This window comes from Alligator mississippiensis, chromosome 5, assembly GCF_030867095.1.
Source record: "Alligator mississippiensis isolate rAllMis1 chromosome 5, rAllMis1, whole genome shotgun sequence".
NCBI lineage: Eukaryota > Metazoa > Chordata > Crocodylia > Alligatoridae > Alligator > Alligator mississippiensis.
The window spans coordinates 192,018,520-192,036,107 of NC_081828.1; the positions used below are offsets into that span (position 1 = coordinate 192,018,520).

The 17,588-nt window shown below is 42.4% G+C and overlaps 1 protein-coding gene across 1 annotated transcript in view; it reads right to left on the reverse strand.

Moving 5' to 3' along the window:
- Positions 1 to 630: 630 nt before the first annotated feature.
- Positions 631 to 17,588, reverse strand: part of ZNF438 (zinc finger protein 438) — a 145,979-nt gene continuing 129,021 nt past the window's right edge. The window contains exons 4-5 of the mRNA XM_059729130.1: positions 10,306 to 10,376; positions 631 to 770 (exon numbers count right to left, since the gene is read on the reverse strand). Of these exons, the coding sequence (XP_059585113.1) occupies positions 655 to 770; positions 10,306 to 10,376 (187 nt within the window). The 3' untranslated portion in view covers positions 631 to 654. The remainder of the gene's footprint in view (positions 771 to 10,305; positions 10,377 to 17,588) is intronic.

Consider the following 17,588-nt stretch of genomic DNA (forward strand, 5'->3'; position numbering starts at 1 on the left):
CTGTTGTGATGCATTGTATCAGAGCTTTCTGTTACTCTCACTTGCAGTATCTCCATTCCTATCCAGGTTGCCATGTTTGGAAGTTAGCATATATTGCATCAATTCTTGGCATCATTGTCTGGATTTATTCCAGGACACTTAAAATGGTCTGTGCAGCTAGAGTTAATACTGCAAGAAGAATTAATATGCTGTATGTAACTAGCAAGAAATACATTAAATCAAGAGCATGAAGGATTTGTGCTAAGAAACCCCTGTTCTCCAAAGAGCAGAACAGCCTCTTTTTCCCAGTTACCTATCCTGATATTTCATCCATTTTGTTCTAATTGCGGCTTACTTGTTCTTGTAAAATCATCAGGTAAATCACCTATAAATCATCACATACGTAGGGCGCTTAAAAAATAATACCATGAAAGATTAATTATAAAAAGTGAGCCCTTTTTGCTCTTCTATCATATCATACCCATCAAAAGTAAAACTCAACCTCATCTTAAACTCTGTACTTGTCATAATGCACCAGGGCCAAATCCAACCTCTCGGTTGGCAGATGAAACTATGGAAGAAAGTCAAAAGAACAGTAAGGACAATGAATAAGAATTAAGTCTGTTGTATTCAAGACATTGTACACTCATATTTGCACTATTGGGATTTTCCATTTTATTCAAAAATAACAATATATAGCTCCTGAGTCCGGTAACAAACAGTTGAGTACTGGTTGTGGAACTTTTGTTTCTGAACAACTTGATCTCCACCGCTAACATCCTCTCGTGTGTCTATGGAAACAGAAGAAGAGAAAGAAGATAATCAAAGAAAACTCAAATTGCAGGTGTGCTGTGCAGCTGTAAACAAAGTTATGGGTTTTGTCATGCTGTCATTTGAGAAACTATAAGGAAAATAGGGGTCTTAAGAAATACGAGCTAATGCATACTTTTAGCAAGTTCTTTTCTGTATGAGAGAAGGACTAAAATCTAATTGCTGTCCGCTGGTCTTTTTTCTAATCTGTCCATATCTTGTAGTTCAGGGCCCAAAACAGGACGCAGGCTGTTGTCTAGCTTTTACAACATTTATGGTGTTGTGAAGACAAGGTATTTGTCCTGCATTTTATCTTTCTATTTCCTATGGTAAAATCCAATCATTATTAATAACTCAACATTTGCTGCTGTAAAATGGTCTCTAAACCACACATAAAACTAGTAAAATGTTACAATAATGTGTAAACCTTAGAGATTAGCCCTTAATTAAACAGTGTGGCATGGCTGGGACTAACTACAAGTCTCATTTTATTGCATGTTTTCTTTGTCTCCATTCTGACTATTACTTGTGTCAGATAAAAAGGGCCAGTACATTCAGGAACTTCCTGAGTCATAAGCGAGTACTAAAGCACAAATATTTTTAAGCTGTATCTCTGTATGGCTGCTCATTCATATAGAAGGATGACTTGATGAAAGGAACTACTCTAACTTATATCATAACTCCAGAGGCACAAATTCAAGCTCTACTCAAGCCTGTGTGAACAACTGTCCCCATTCAACCCAACGGTACGTAGGTACCCTTGTCACCCGGACAGGTGAGTTAAAGATGGTCAGGCATAATGTTAGCCACATCACTCCCTTGTATGCCCTTGGCTACAAAAGCTGGCAGGCCTAAACCCACCTTAAGCCTCTAAATTCACAAGGTCTTTTGATCTTCTTGACTATAGTAAGGTTAGCTGATACAGACAACCCCCACTTTGTGCCCTTAATTGGTTCCAGAAAAACCATGTGCTAAGCAAAACCGCACTAAGCAAAACCCATTTGCCCATAGGAATGAATGTAAATATAGGTAATTGGTTACCATGGCTTCTTGCTACCACTTCTCCCTGCCGCTGCCTCTCCCCATTAGCCCGCTGGCTGCTCCATTCCCACGTGCCAGTCCGGGCCTGCATACCTGCTGCCTCACCCTGGGCTCCCGCCGGCCCTGGCCCCAGGCACCAACGCAGGCCCTGCACTGATGCCCACCCCCCCACTCACTGCTTCTCACCGCCGCCACCTCTACCTGCTGGCCCCATGTGCCAGCTTGGGCACCAGCACTCCTGCTGCCCCTCTCTGGGCATGGGCCCCTGCTGGCCCTGGCCCCGGGCCCTGCACTCCTGCTGCCCCACCCTGGGTGCAGGCCCCCGCCGGCCCTGAGCACCGGTGCAGGCCCGCACTCCTCGCCACTGCCACTGCCACTGCTTCAGCTGGTGAACTCAGGCAGTGGAGCATCCCACAGGAGCAGGGTGAATGTTTTCTGCCAGCCGGGAGCAGGGGAGTTTGCAGCATCCCTGCTACATGCCCAGCCGGCTGCAAACCCCACCCTGCTCTCATCCAGCTGCAAAACAGCCCCCTCTCCCACGGGACGCTCCACTGCCACACCAGTGTGTATTGAGCAACTTCTTCCCACCCCCTCCATGCTCACGCCCACCCCCCACTCGCTGCCACTCACCACACTTGCTGCCGCCGCAACCACCACTGCTTCTCCCCACTGCCACTGTTGCTTCTCCCCGCTGTCCCGCCAAAACTTGCTGATTCCATTATACTATACTATACACAGTACTATTCCACTGAGCGCTATAGCGAAACTCACTGAGTGCTCAGCGAAACCAGGTATCAATTTTAAATGAGTGCTATAGCAAAATAGCGCTAATCGAAACCACGTTAAGCGGGGGCTGCCTGTACTGTGCAAAGTCAGGCTTTTACTTCTGGGACAGCAGTAACAGTGTATACAACATCACCAAAGTGAACAAGTTTGTTTCAAGACACCTCTTTTACTAATTTTGATGACATTAGTTGGAATTTATTACAGGACTTCTAAGTGTTAATTTATTCCCAGTTGTTGGAGACTGTCCAAATGAAAGTTGAATTTAGAGTAAAAATAGTATAAGCAGCTTAAAGGCTTATAACTATAGATGAAAGATTATATTCTGCTCTATGAGGTTTACAAGCGATACAAGCAAAAAGTGCTTAGTGCTACCAACAAACCCTTCTCTTTCTATTACAAACATATACACTTTAAATTGAGTAATATAAACATAAGGATGGAAATGTAACAGGCTGCCTGCAGTATCTTGTTTAACCTTTACCCCAGAACATTTTGCAAGTACATTCTATTTTTCCTATAGAGACATGCAGACCACAACACTTAGCACTGTTATGAGCATTAGTTTGTTCTGCTTTCTAGATCAACCACTGCAGATCAAATAAACATACACAATATTCCAAAATCTCCATAAATAAGTTATATGCAGTGGGATGCGTGAAAAGGGACAGAGAAGAGGGGAAAATAGTTTTTATTTCTGAGCGGTTTTTCAGTTACTGGATTAACTTGACCTTCATCCCTTCTTTACTCATTCAGGTCTTGACTCTTTTATCCTCTGCTGGCAAATTGAAGGTCTGCCGGGTGGTCAGAGGTCACTGAATTAATCACTTTAAACAAGAGCTTTGCTGATGTTTCAGAATTTCTAGTGTGACCTAATTCTCCCCTTCTGTTTTCCACAGTTTTCCCATTTTTCCTCTGTTGTTTGAAAGGGAAAAATCAGTGGAATCAGATCAAGAGAGAGACACTGTGCCAAAAAATAAGATAAACATCATGGCACACAGATAACAAAGTGAATGAGGTAGAAAAATGAATCCTGAAAGATGGAATATCTGGTTGATTAATGAGGTCCAGCTCAATTAACTTGGGCCAATGTATCAATGTCACGTTTTGTGAGACACTGAGCATGTCTACACATGATGCTATGTCACCGTAGCAATGTGCTATGGCAACATAGCATCGATTGGCAAAAACCATGACGCCACAGCTACGTCACTGTAACAAGGTGCTCCATCCTTATAGTACACTGCTACAGTGACATAGCAGCTAAAACAACCATGCACAAACAGCATGGCACAGTACAGGCTATTACTGCGCTGTCAGTTAGTATTTCCAAAAGGAAGTACTAAATTAGGGCGCAGTAACAACAACAACGTATGGCCATGTGTAGATGTGCCCACTCAAACTAAATAACAGCCCAGCTAACCCCCCTCGCCAACACCACAAGTTTCTGCCTAATGCTAATAGCAACATCCCCATTTTAAGTCTTAGCAACTGGATGTGGAAATGACCGATTAGTTTATACAGCTGCAAATGCAAAATTGTTTCTTGGCTTCATGACCAATAGAGTTTTCAAACTACCATCACAACTATATTTCATTCAATTATGAAGTACTGTTTTTCTTTGCTAAGCTCTGCAGAGAACACGTCTCCAAAACAAAAACGGTTCCTAGTCATAAAACTTAAGTCCCATAAAACTTAAGATAAATCCTACATTCCAATATGATAGAACTTAAGCAAGTGCTTAAATACATTGCTAAACAAAGCCACAGGCAAGAGCATAGGAAGTAAAGCTGAAGTACAGATTTACTTTAAAGATTTATTTCTCACATGTGCAAATAGCACCAAAATTATGACTCATTCATATGCATAGCCCCAATAAAGCCCATAACAGAGTAATAAGTGACCTGTGAAAAATATACACATTTTAAAAGCCTTATAACCCACCAGCAGACAAGGTTCTTTGGGTAAATGTGATATCCTTTATTAGACCAACTAAATAGTTGGAAAAACTGAGACAGGTAGGTTGGGGGGGTGGAGGGGATGTTGACCCGGTGATAGAATGTAGCTGGTAAAATGCAGACAGATTACCTGGGGTTATCTGATAGCAGGCAGGTTATAATATGCCATAAAGCCGATGTCTATATTTAGTCCATGATTTTGTGTATGCAGAAGAATTATTAATTGAAGTTCATAGGCTCATCTACAAAAGGTGTTTTGTAAATTCCCACTGAGGATTAGAATTGAGAGATTGGAGAGAGAGAGGTTGTCTTGTGAGAATTGTGCACCCACAGGTAATTGGATATTCCCCTCCCCTGCACCCTGCCTATCTGTCTCACACCTATTGTCTCCTATTCCCTCTGATCCTGACTGCCACACTTGCATTTTCACAGACCTGCATTTTGCATTTTGGCTTTTATTCCACCCAGGAGAGCACACACAACTCCAGCAGACTCTCTCTATGCTTGAAGAAGGGTGCTTGTACCTGAAAACTTGCAAACAATTTTTCCAACTATTTAGTTGGTCTAATAAAAGATATCTGATTGACCTAAAGAACCTTGTCTGCCTATGTCCTTAGACCAACAAGGCTACAAGCAAACCCCTTATAACCCACCTTTACACATGTATCTTACCCTCTGATATCATTCTCATGGACTTTTTAGTAGTTAATTTTTGACCCAGATTACTTGAATGATATCTTCTCCCTTGATTTAAAGTGTCCCTTGAAAGATTGCATTTTAAAATGTAAAATAAAAAAGAAATAATTCCATTAACTCAAAATAGATCTCTAATTGATCTCTTAATACGGTGTATTTAATATGACACTATACCATTTTCATATGCAAAGAGGCTGATCCTTAATAATTTAATACTTTCTATTTTTTGCCTACAGACCATCTTCCAAGTGACTGGAAAAGAAGCTGTGAATTCACTTCATTTATCACTGTGCCACAGAAATGAGACTGGAACTGCCATGTGCATAATGATATGCCTTTTAACCATATCCACTCATTAATTACTATTGCAATGCCATGCACCAAAACCATTAAGTGTGGGTATTAAAAAACAGGCGTGAATGTATGTCTGTATGTACCTCATCTACTTTCTTCTTTTAACTGAGAAGATGGCTGCCCACACAGTATGTAAAGACATCGATCACTTTCAGTTGAAGGGCTCAGCTAAGATTCACTAATGCTCTTGACAGCAAAACCCATATGCTGCATGAATGTTACTTTGAATTTTATGTCTATTCCACCCTGATTCTTAGCCCACACGAACATACTACATCTAAAAAAAACCCCACAAGGATGATTCTCATCTAACCTAAAACCTGGTTGCAGTCATCAGGCACGTCTACATGAGACGTTACTGCACAGTGGCACTTCTTGTATAAGCAAGTAACCAGAGTCACTGTGCAGTAGAGTAGTGCCTGCAAATGCCTTTAAGTGATGCTAGTGCATAGTAGCCTAATAAAACTGCACAGTAGTGTATTAGCATTGTCTGTGCTGTGATTCGTTACTGCGCAGTATTATTTGGCTACTGAGCAGCCAGCATCTTGTGTAGATACACCCATCAAGCATGTAATTTACTCCCACACGAAGTCACATTTAAACTGCCGATGTGATGTAGAAAGGTCTTTCTCTGACTGAGAATTGGGGCCTTAATATTTAGCTTGCAAACCTGCTCAAATGACATTGTTATTCAGCCTGTCATTAAAATCTTTCATTTGCATTCAAAACTTTTATTCAAATGGTAAGCACGTGCTGTATTCTCCAAAGTTTTATTATTGTTTGGTAGGTAAAAATATTTAAGTAGAGAACAACTCAGTACATTTAAGGAATGGTCCCTGTAATTCAGAAGAGTGTACGCCTCCTACAGCTGGATGTGTAAGAACTGTGTTATTTTTGTGCCATCCTGATTTGCCATGATCTGACACACTAAGAAAATTAACAGGCTGCAATTTAAGAAACAAATAATAAATATAAAAATCAAGAAACAAGTCAACTTTCATTTGACAAGTTAAAACAGCCAAAACATTCCCATATGCCACTGTTATATGTATTACTTCTTTTTAGTCTTTGGTTCACTAATTTCTGTTTTGGGCACATAATAGTTGAGGCCTTTTCACCCAAATAGAGGATAACAGACCATGAAAGCTGGATACATCTTCAGAATCCAAATGTCAACTGCAGTTAAGATGAACTGCTCCATTTTAAGACCCAGCCAGTTAACTTGTGGTTCACTGGAAAACTCAGCCACAGTATGATCAAGGAAATTGGAAAGAATGTGGGTCTTCACTGGGATTGAGTTTGACAGATTTCTGGCTACAAGAACTCAGGCACTATTAACTCCTCATTCTGAAATACTATGAAATAGCAGCTTTGTTTTAGAATAAGCAATTTAAAGCACCATTGTCAGATTTGCAGCATTTCCTCTTTGTGTAGAATTTGTATTTTACATAGCTGACAGCATGCTTGTTATAGCCTTATCTTCAGATAAATGCCGGGGAACACACAATAAATTGTCAGTTCAGACCACACAATTTTGTAACGATAGGCCTCTAACATCTGCTGCACACTTGTTGCATGGTGAAATCATTAACATCCCTCTTAATTTTGCATTAATGTTTTTTAAACTGCTGTTTGTATAATTCAGTCTTTGCCAGCTTACATGGATTTGTTGGGAGAGAGCCTCTTCTTTATTTTAAATTATCTGGAGTACAAAATCTCTTTTGTACAAAATCTCTTTTGGCTTCATTTTTCCCCCCTCCCCCAAGCTAGTGTATTGTCATCTGACAAACTGGATACAGTCTTCCTTTCCTGTGAGTTATTTGAACATGTATGTGTAGCTATGGTTTGAATAACAGCACAGCCTTCAGATACATTCCGTTGTTACTTTATGTGCCAGATGTAGTTGTTTTCCACAGCTGGAAGATGAGAAAAATGTTGCATAACACCCATTCATTCTATTACAAATAGAAATTAAGATCTGTCATTAAAGACAACTGTGTCTTTGAATCACTTCTACAGTGCAACACTGGGCTATTTCACTTGTCTGTGGATGCTGACAAATTCAGGCTTCTATCTCTGCCAAAATATAAATTCATTGCTCTTTTTCACTGTCTCTGTGCACCCTCATGCTCCTTGATCCTCTCGCTTTAACTGACCACATTATACCTAATGTATTTATGGACTGAAACTTGGAATGCTGCAAAAATTCACCCCTAATGTAAACCCTCAATGCAAATGAGGCCATAAAACTTTCCTTGGATCACTCTTCACTGATTAGTGACAGCCCGTTAACAGACTTACATTTAATAAATGGCATGTAATGAAAAGCTTTGATGTGCTCTGAAGTTTGTTCATGTATTACCCTCTTTTTACCTCCTTCTTTGGGGACCTATTACGTAGAGAAATAGATGATGTTTATAACTTATTACAAAGGGCCCCAAATGAACTGACTTTTCAGAGCTGTATGTTAACATATCAGCTGTTTCTGAATGGACTACAGATGTCTGGCAAACGCTTTGCTCCATGTGCTGCTGAATATAACCAGTATATCCTGACCTAATGGATATGCAGATAGTTGGGAAGGGACAGACCAACTGAGATTACAAACAGAAGGGTCTAAGCAAACATCAGGCTTCCTCCCTGAAAGCCAGAGATGTGCAGAAAGGCCTGTGATACAAGTTTCAGCTGAAAATCTGTACTCTTAATGGGTGGCCATGCCATACCATGCAGTATGGCACAGGGCAGGACTTGAATACTTCCCAGCTCAGAGGCAACCATGGTATAAAGCAAGACACAGTTGCTTTAGTTAAATTCCAGAAGTTACCACTAGCTTGGGGTAAAAAAAAAAAAAAGGATGCTTCATAGATGAATTACCAAATGTTTTCCTTAGTTATGAGGCCAACTGCGATGATGTGGGGAGCCTGTCTATATACAAGTTATTAATTCTGGTTGATCTTATGAAACATCTCAGTACAGTGGAGGCCAACTTTTGGGGCTGGTGTGCTACAAGGTGAGCCCCACACCCTCCCAGAGTGCCACTCTGATCCCATTCCTCTGCCTAATCTCCTGCTCCACTTTCTGCTTCATGCCCTGCCCGCCACTGTTCCCCACTCTCTCCCCCATCTGCTGCATGCCACACAAACAGATCCTGCCCATGCCACTTGTGGCATGCATGCCATGAGTATGTGGAGTCAGTCACATTCTGTTAACCTGTGTCATAAAACTCCTATGTCACATAAGCCTCAATGGATCCCATTTAGATGGGACAATGTGATGATTATTTCCTGGGCAATGCTAGCTTTCTCTAAGCTCACAGCAAGGAGATGGGTCTTGGAAAGTGGGAAATCCCTAAACAAAGACATTGGGAGGATTTCATAGGGACTCCATGAGATACAGGAAGGCAGAGCAGAGTAGAGGACCAAGAGGGGCAAGCTTTCATAGCAGAGGGGTTCAGTTTAGCAGAGGATTCTGACTTAAGGCCAAAGGACACTCAGGACACTCAGGAATGATGAGGAAACTGAGGCAGAGAAATGTGTGTAGGCATATATTTGACTAAGACCTACATATATCTTGTGCTAGCAAAAGAAAAGTGTGAGGGGTTCTTAGACCCCTACACTGCAAAGTTTTGCTGGCATAGCTGATGTGGGGCTCCGCTCAGCTTGGCTCCTGTCATTCAGAAGTGAAGCTTGCAGAAAAAAGTCCCTTATTCTGCCATATGCCATATCTCTAGTAGGGGGCTCTGCCAGCAGGGCTTTGCCAGCAAAGCTGCAGCACCAGCAAATATATAGACAAACCTATAGTGCATGTGTCTGTCTGCTTCTACCATCACTTCTCTCCAAAACAGTGAAGTGTAAGGCCAAAGCACCAAGGTACTTGAGCGATACACAGATTTGATCTCAGGCAGCTGGGCTGTGAGATATACTCCATGAACGGGCAATCAGCAGATAATCTGTACCCAGGTGTGCCAAAAAGGACAGTGCAGCAGTTCACTGAAACCAAAGGAAGCTTAAGGGTACAAAAGTCAAGTATGGTGGGAGCTCAGCTCCCCAACCTGGTACGTGTCCAGTGAAGAGGGCTCTAGCAGGGCTGTGTGACACTGACTTTCTTTAAAACTCAGAGAAAGAGAAACAGAGAGAGAGAGAGAGAGAGAGAGAGAGAGAGAGAAAGGACCTATTAATACATAAAACCTCAAAAGCTGACTTTGGAAATGATCATAAACTAGGGAAGTAAAAGCCCCCGTTCTCTCCCCTGAGCAGAAGCCTAAACTTTCCAGACTACAGCGACGTGACTCTCAGTTCTTTTTGCAGAAGTCTCTACTTTTTTTTCATTGTGTAGCATTTCAAACGTTCGTGACATTATATTTGTAACTGTGCATGCGTTTCCTCAGGAAAATGGTCTGCCTCTCAGAGGTAGCATAAATAATGTAAGGGTTGCTATGGTGCACATTTCAATTGAAGACAAGAGTAAATAGCTACATACACCATGCAAACCAGACAGTGCATAAATTACTGACGTGTCCAACCTGCAGAAATGTACAAAGCCACGTCCTTGAAACATTTTACATATTTTAATTGAATACATACTTTATGAATTCATGCCATAAATACTCTCTGGTCAGCTGACTCTGCACTTTTTTGGAGTTATGATCCCTTTAGAGAGGTGTAATTGAGAAGTATCCACCTACCCTGTGGGGGGAGGGAGGAAGTCTTCAGACAATACAGGGACTCAGTCCTTTCTGTCGTCTTCGCAGGCAGCCTGTGAAATTCAAACAAAATGGAGATCATTAGGCTCAGGAATGGACTGACCGCAAGCAATGTTTTACCTTTTGAATAATACAGACACATGCATGTGGCACTTTACCTTTGCAAGGTGTGGCACAAATATTAGAATCACAGAGAAGTAGGCCTGGAAGGGATCTCCAGAGGTCAGCTCATGCAACGCCCTGCCTGAGGCAGGATCATCCCTATCCAAGCCTTTCCACGGAAATCCTTGTCTAACCTCTTATTAAAATTAAACTGTTAACCCTGTCACAAAACTACCAGCACAGCACCCTGACCTGCCACAAGTAAAGCTGGGGGGACAATGGTAGCCCATGTCTTGCTGCTACACAGGTTATTAAAGTGTGCTTGAGCGATCCTAGGAAGAGGGCCAAACCCCTGCTACAGAGGAAGGCAAAACCCCCACCGTCTGTACCAATTTGACCATAGGGTAAAATTCCTTCTTGATCCCAAATGTGTCGATTGGTCTGATCCTGAGTGGAGGGGCCAGACCTTCGAGCCAGGAACCTCCAGATTTTAGTCTTAACAGAACCAAGGCCACAAACCCCAGCCTTGGTTGCAGCCACTACCCAATGCTTCTGAGAAAGGTGAAAAAATCTCCTGATACTTGTAGCAACAGGAGTGGCAAGAGGGGAATTTCCTCTCCCCCCCTATGGCAAGCAGCAAAGCCTAGAAGCATGGGAAATACTAAAAAGCTTTCATTGTGGGCTGCACAATGGGGACAGCAAGCATAGCTCCCCATATCACACCCTCTTACTGGACAGCCAGAACTTCCCTTTCGATATCTCCTCCATCGGTCATAACTAAGCTGGCCGTGGAAGTCTGCATCACTCTCCTGCCACTGAGTACGGTCATCTCCAATATCTGTCTGTGTTGAGCTACATAGCTCTTCTCAACAAGCAATCTGTGTCGTGGGGGAAGGGGAGCTCCTGGGCTTCCCCCCCCCTTCGCCTCCATTCCAGCATCCCTTCTTGTCCCCCATAATCAGCATCTGGGGCTTGTACCCTGGTCATCCAACCCTAGTTTTACTACTGCTTGCACTACTGTTGCTTATGCTCATTACTTTAAAATCTATTTATACAGACCTATAGGAGTTTATACGGTGCTTTAAAACCAGTTAAAATAAGACTGGTCCTTTCTCAATGAATTTACAATCTAGGACAACTAATAAAGAGGTTCAGGGTTGAAAGGAAAGGGTGGGTTTTAATCAACACAGGGGCTGTAGTTCCTAACTTTCTTACCGCTTTCTTTTTTAAATAAACTTCGTGAATGAGTTGGGGATTCCCTCTTGGAAAGCAAAGAGTAAGAAGTGGCCTTAAGGTAGTACTTAGAGCAGGAGGGAAAGAGAGCTAAAAAACCTTGTGAAACCAACAATTGTTGGAAGAAAGTAAGGAGAGAAAGTTGAAGAAAGGATGGGGATGCATGTGAAAACAGACAAAATGAGGAATGTAATGGCACAAGACATGAGGGGAGAAAGTTTGAAGAAGAGGCTTGAGATAAATAGCATGGAACAAAAGGGTTAAAGAGTGCCTTGGACCCTCCCCTGCCCCCTGCAGTGCCCCCTGCCCCCCCAGCAGTGCCCAAACCCCGGCTGCCGCCCATGGGAAGCAGCGGCTGCTGCGGCCAAAGTGGAGTGTGGAACCCGGCTCCTGCCCCCTCTCCCTCTGTCCCCCCCTGTGGGCAGCACAGCCAGAGCAGAGCCCATGGGGTGGGGAGGATGCAGGCTGCCTGCTGCGAGTTTGGGGCTCCCTGCCTTGCTGCCCTCCCCCCGGGGTTCCCTGGCCCAGTGGGTAGAACCTGGCACAAGAAGGAGTGCTGCACTGCCATGGCTGCCAAGCTGAGGTACCCCCTGTCCACCCGGCAGCAGTGGGGGCACAACTCCATGCTGCCACCACTGCCACATCTCACGCTGGCAGTCATGACAGTGGGCTGTGGAGGCAGCTCTTAACAGGAGCTGGTCCAGTCCCACTGCAGCCCCATGCCCCGCTGTGAGTGCAGAAATCCCGTGACCCCAACCCTTGATGTTGCAACCCCATTTGAGGTCACAACCCACAATTTGGAATCCGTTGGTCTAGGGTGCGTCCAGGATCTTCATTAGTGACTTGGAAGATGGAATTGCATGCATACTTAGTATAGTGAATTTGCAGACACCAAACTGGGTGGTATAGCAGATACTTTGGAAGACAAGATTAGGAACCCAGATGACTCAATCAATTGGAAAAATTCATTTTAAATAAATAGGATGAAATTCACAGTGCAAAGTACTATTTTTATGAGAGAATAATCAAATCCACAAACACAAAATTGAGAATGACTAGGTAGGCTATAGTGCTACAAAAAAGATTCAGGGGGTTATAGTGGATCACAATGTTGAAAAAAATGACTAATAGTATACTGGAATATAGGAACGGGAATCTTGTATGCAAGTCATGGAAAGTAACTCTTCCAGTCTACTGAGCACTGAGTCCTCACCTTGGAGTACTTAGGTCAGTTTGTGGCATGATTATTTAATAAAGTTGTGGACAATTTGGAGCGAGTCCAGAGAAGAGCAACACAAATAATTAGAGGTTATAAAAAACCAGGAAATGAGGAAAGGTTGGAAGAACTGGGATTTTTTAGTTAGAGAAGTGCAGATGGGTTGGAATGGGAAGGTGATGGTAATCTGCAAAGACGAAAATGGTTGTTATAAAAAGGATAACAATCAACTGTTCTTTGTGTCTCCAAGGGACAAGGAATAATGGGTTTAGCTTGCAACATGGGGCATTTAAGTTTAAAAATGAGGAGGAACCAGTATTCCCTCTAAGTTGCATGGCATGTGTGGCCATGCAGACGTGCTCATGCTTTTCTGCCAGGCACACCTCTGTGTCCGCACACGCCACACAGCTTAGATGGAACGCTAGGGGGGAACTTTCTAACAATGAGGGTGGTTAAGCACTGGAACAAATTCATTTAAAAGGCTGTGAATCTCTATCAGTGGAAGTTTTTAAGTGTAGACTAGACAAACATTTGTCTGGGACGGTTTAGACAGGGATGAGTTTGCCTAGAGTAAAAGGTTAGACTAGATGACCTCAAAAGATCTCTTTCCAGTTCTATTTTACTATGATTCCATGACCTGGTCAGAACTGTCAAAGGAAGAAGATTTCAGAAGGAGCGGCTAAATGGACTGGAGAGGTATGAGGCTAGAAGAAAACCAGTTGCATTAGTTTAGTTGGCAAGGTAATGGTTTCAGGGGTAAGTTTCATCGCTTCCCATTGCTCCTTTGTGTCTGCACATGTGCTTTAACTGCAGAATAGACTTAATTAACTGTGGACTAAAGTGTCATCATCTACACATGAGATGGTATTAGGCCACAGTAAACTAATTAATGCCAATATAAGATAGTACTATTGGAGACAGTACTATCTTACGCTGGGGTAACTTACTCCAATTAAACTCACGTGTAGACACTGACCATGGGCGTAAATTTGTGCCTGGTCAGCCCAGCCAGCTGGGGGCCAGACTCCTGTCTGCCACCAGCCACACAGCTCCGCACTTTCAGCAGCCTTGTCCCCCAGGCAGCCCCTCTGTCACCCAATGCTGACACCCGATGCCCCAGGCTGACCCCCCCCCCCTGTGCTCCCTGCTAGCCCAGGCCTGCTGTGCCCTGGCTCAAATTGCTGCTGTCCCAGGCATACATGTACACTGTGCCTGGGAGTTTACTCTGGCTCAAACTGCTCAAAAGTTTCTTGCTTCACATTAATTGCACATGTAGACATACCCATTATGTCAGAATTCTAGCTATTTAGGGCAAGTCTCTTACCTTGTCACTTGTCTGTAAGGTGCCCAACAAGCCGTATTGGCACCATATCAATATAATACAACAAGTTCTTCTTTTTTCACCCTTGGTGGCAGAACATTAAAACCAAAATAAAAATGAATCTATTTGGACCTCATGTTGCAGCATTATTTGGGCCTCATGTTGCAGCACGTAGACCTCATGTTTGGTAAAGTGAATCCCATGTCAGAGGGAAGGTAAAGAGACCTGACTGAGTAATGATATTTGACTCAAGAAAAAAAAATATTAGTACCAGTTTGTTTTCCCATAGAAAGCTTTATCTGTGGATCTCAAAAGACATTACAAAATGCGCTGGTATTGATTGACATTCTGAGGAGAGTTGGGGTACCAAGAAGTTAAATAATGCCCGGGCTATAAGTAATCATCTCAAAGCCTTTCAGAAATGCCTAATTCTGGGGATTACTACACTAATATACAACTGTTTGCTTCCTCCTAGTAATGGACGTTCAACACTAGTGAGTATTGTTTTCATAAATGAACACTGGAGGAACCCATTACTACCTGATTGTTGCTTTAACTGCATTCTGCAAAGCACTTCAGAGTTTTGAATATGTACTGCAATACATTTAAAGATCATTATTCAGGTTCATGTCTCTGAGATGCAATCATGCTGGTCAATAAGTTCTCTGATTCGGATGCTAACTTTGCAGTATACTTTTAATCAACTCTGGACAGCATTAACTCTGGACTGTTAGCATTAACTGCAGTAGAATAAGCAAGGCCCGCTATTGGAATCTTTCCAAATTAAAATCACTTGAAAAAATAAAAAGTTTCATTAAGGAGTTGAGATAAAACAGAAGATTAAAGAACAGAATAATGAAATTATTATAGATAGCATCACTGATTCAAATCTGTCCTAGTATTTTCCAATCAAACATACCACCTTGTTGAAGATGCTATTTGCACAATCTATATGGCAAACATTTATTTTAAAGAAAGCTTCCGCTGGGCAGGTAAACACTTTGCTGAATTAAAATGTGTTCTCCATCTCCTATAAATTTAAACATGAATAACCTAGAGGAAATAATTGCATGACCACTGAGAAATGATACATAAAGCATGAGTATAAAAGAGTGGAAAAGACTGGTACACCCTCATCATATATATTTAAATGTTCCCCAGTTAACGTTGATTACAGTTTGCCATACTGAAAAAATATCGTCTGATATTTTTTTATACTGAAATCTGCTGGCAGAGCAAAAAATCTTTATCTTAAAGGCAACTGAAACATTTGTTTATCATCTAATAGGAAACAGTGATAGACTTACAGTGAAGATCTTTCTTTTAATGACATGCTTGATAGGACTCAACAGCCTATGCTCACCAGCTTTCACCTTCAGTATTAATAACAGCATAGTTCCTAGCTGAAATGTCTTTTATAATTGTGTAATTACACACCTCATTTATCCAATTGTTAAGCCAAGAGTCTGATTAAATATTAACAACTGCTTGGTTCTTCTAGTGTCATTAGTTGGAAAGCAAACCTGTAATCTCAGGTAACACATGATGGTAATTATCCTTCACAGTCACACTTAGCTGAAAATCCAGTACAATCAGTGCAGATAAGGTTGCCCAGTAGAAAATGCATTACCTTTATATTCTTTGTTATCGTAACAGTGCCCAAGCGATGCACTTTTCAGACAGACAACGGAAATATAAAGACGACCATAATACAATATTTTATAGGAGTGCTAATAAGCAACTCACTTCTCGCTCACACCTATGCTCCAGGGCTCTACAGCTGTAAATTGCAGACTGGCATTAAAAGCTGCGATGGAATTTTTACTTTAAGCAAAGAAATGGCTGGTTTGTTTTTGCCACATCCCTCCTTCTAGAAAGCAAGCTGGAATTCAGAGCAGCTTGGCTGACTTCAGCAATGGAAAATCTTGGAACTACTCTCTTGTCATCTGGGCTCACTGCAATGAGGAGGACGCTCTGGGCATTCTGAATTACACTAATAGAAGCTGAGCTGCACGAAAGAGAGACGACTTTCAAACAAGAGCAAACTGCAGCACGTAGCGCTCTACACTGGGGCGTCACAAGGGACTTTGAAATAAAATGCAACAGAAGAAAGCAGGCAGAGGATCCTTGCTGACACTAATCTAGCAGAGTCCCTTTCCATGGACGTTATGCAATGGTGTTGATAGAAGACCTTCTAAAGCACTGGTTTTCCTCAGTTAACAGCTTATGAACACAAACGTTTATACACAAAGAATTATGGCTTCCAGACTGTCTGAAAGCTCAGGTGGGCAACACTGGATACATAACATCTGGTTCCGGTTTTCAAGCCTTTCTTCACAATCCTGAGGGCTGGAAATACAGATTTATTTAGTTTAACTTTGTTTTTTCAAACAAAAAAGCGGCCAGGACAGAACCATGGGACTCTAGGACCCGGGGCTGTATTGTACTCTTTGTAGGTTCTGAAACTATGCGTGACACTGTATCATCCAGCAGTGGCAGTGCACTAAGTAATGTGACTAGTAATTATCATACTTGCCTATGTCCTCTCCCTCTGTTCACAGTAGGACACAGGACATAGGCAAGAAAATAGCATAGGATAGGGCTAGAGGTGCCATTCACCCCCTTCGCAGAAGTGTTATAGGACTTTTTTTTCTTGTTCATCACCTTCTGACCAAGGGAAGCAGCTGTGAGAGGACTGGGCCACAGCCCACTAAAGAGGGCTGTCATCTATAATACATAGCTGTTCAACACAGGCTGCCAACACAGCACTGACAGGTGATGAATATGAAATAAGACTTGTAAGATCAGAGTCAGAAATCAATAAATCCAATCTGCTAGGATCTAACAGCTCTCTGGAACAATACGTTATATAAACTGATAAATACTTTAAGGTAGGGTAAATGAATTAAAGATAAGACCAAAATATGATCAGAAAGCACAATCTCCAACTGCAACCAGAAAAGAGGGTGAAACCCAACAGAAAGAGCTAATTTCAAGGTATGACCCAAAGCATTCAATTAGAACAGCTTCTCCAAGAATGGATGACAGAATTACCCAATTATAATGCAAGTCACCAAGAGTTCATCTACATATGCAATTCATTTGTCTGATGTTTTTTGCAGAAAATTTAGGGGCATTCAGCTGTGCCCCCTGCACGCATGTGAACATGCACCCATTGGGAGCAAATGTGTTCCCGACAGGAGCAGTCCACTCCAGGGCTGCATTTCTCCTGCCCTGCTCTACCCCCTGCAGCAGCCAGGGGGAGCTCCAGGCTCCCTTGGGTGCCAACCCAGGACTGGCAAGGCCACTGGGGCTGGTCCCAACCTCCACATGGTTGGGGAGAGCTGTCTCTGCAGCCAGGACTGCTGTGTTGGGACCCAATCTCCACGTGAC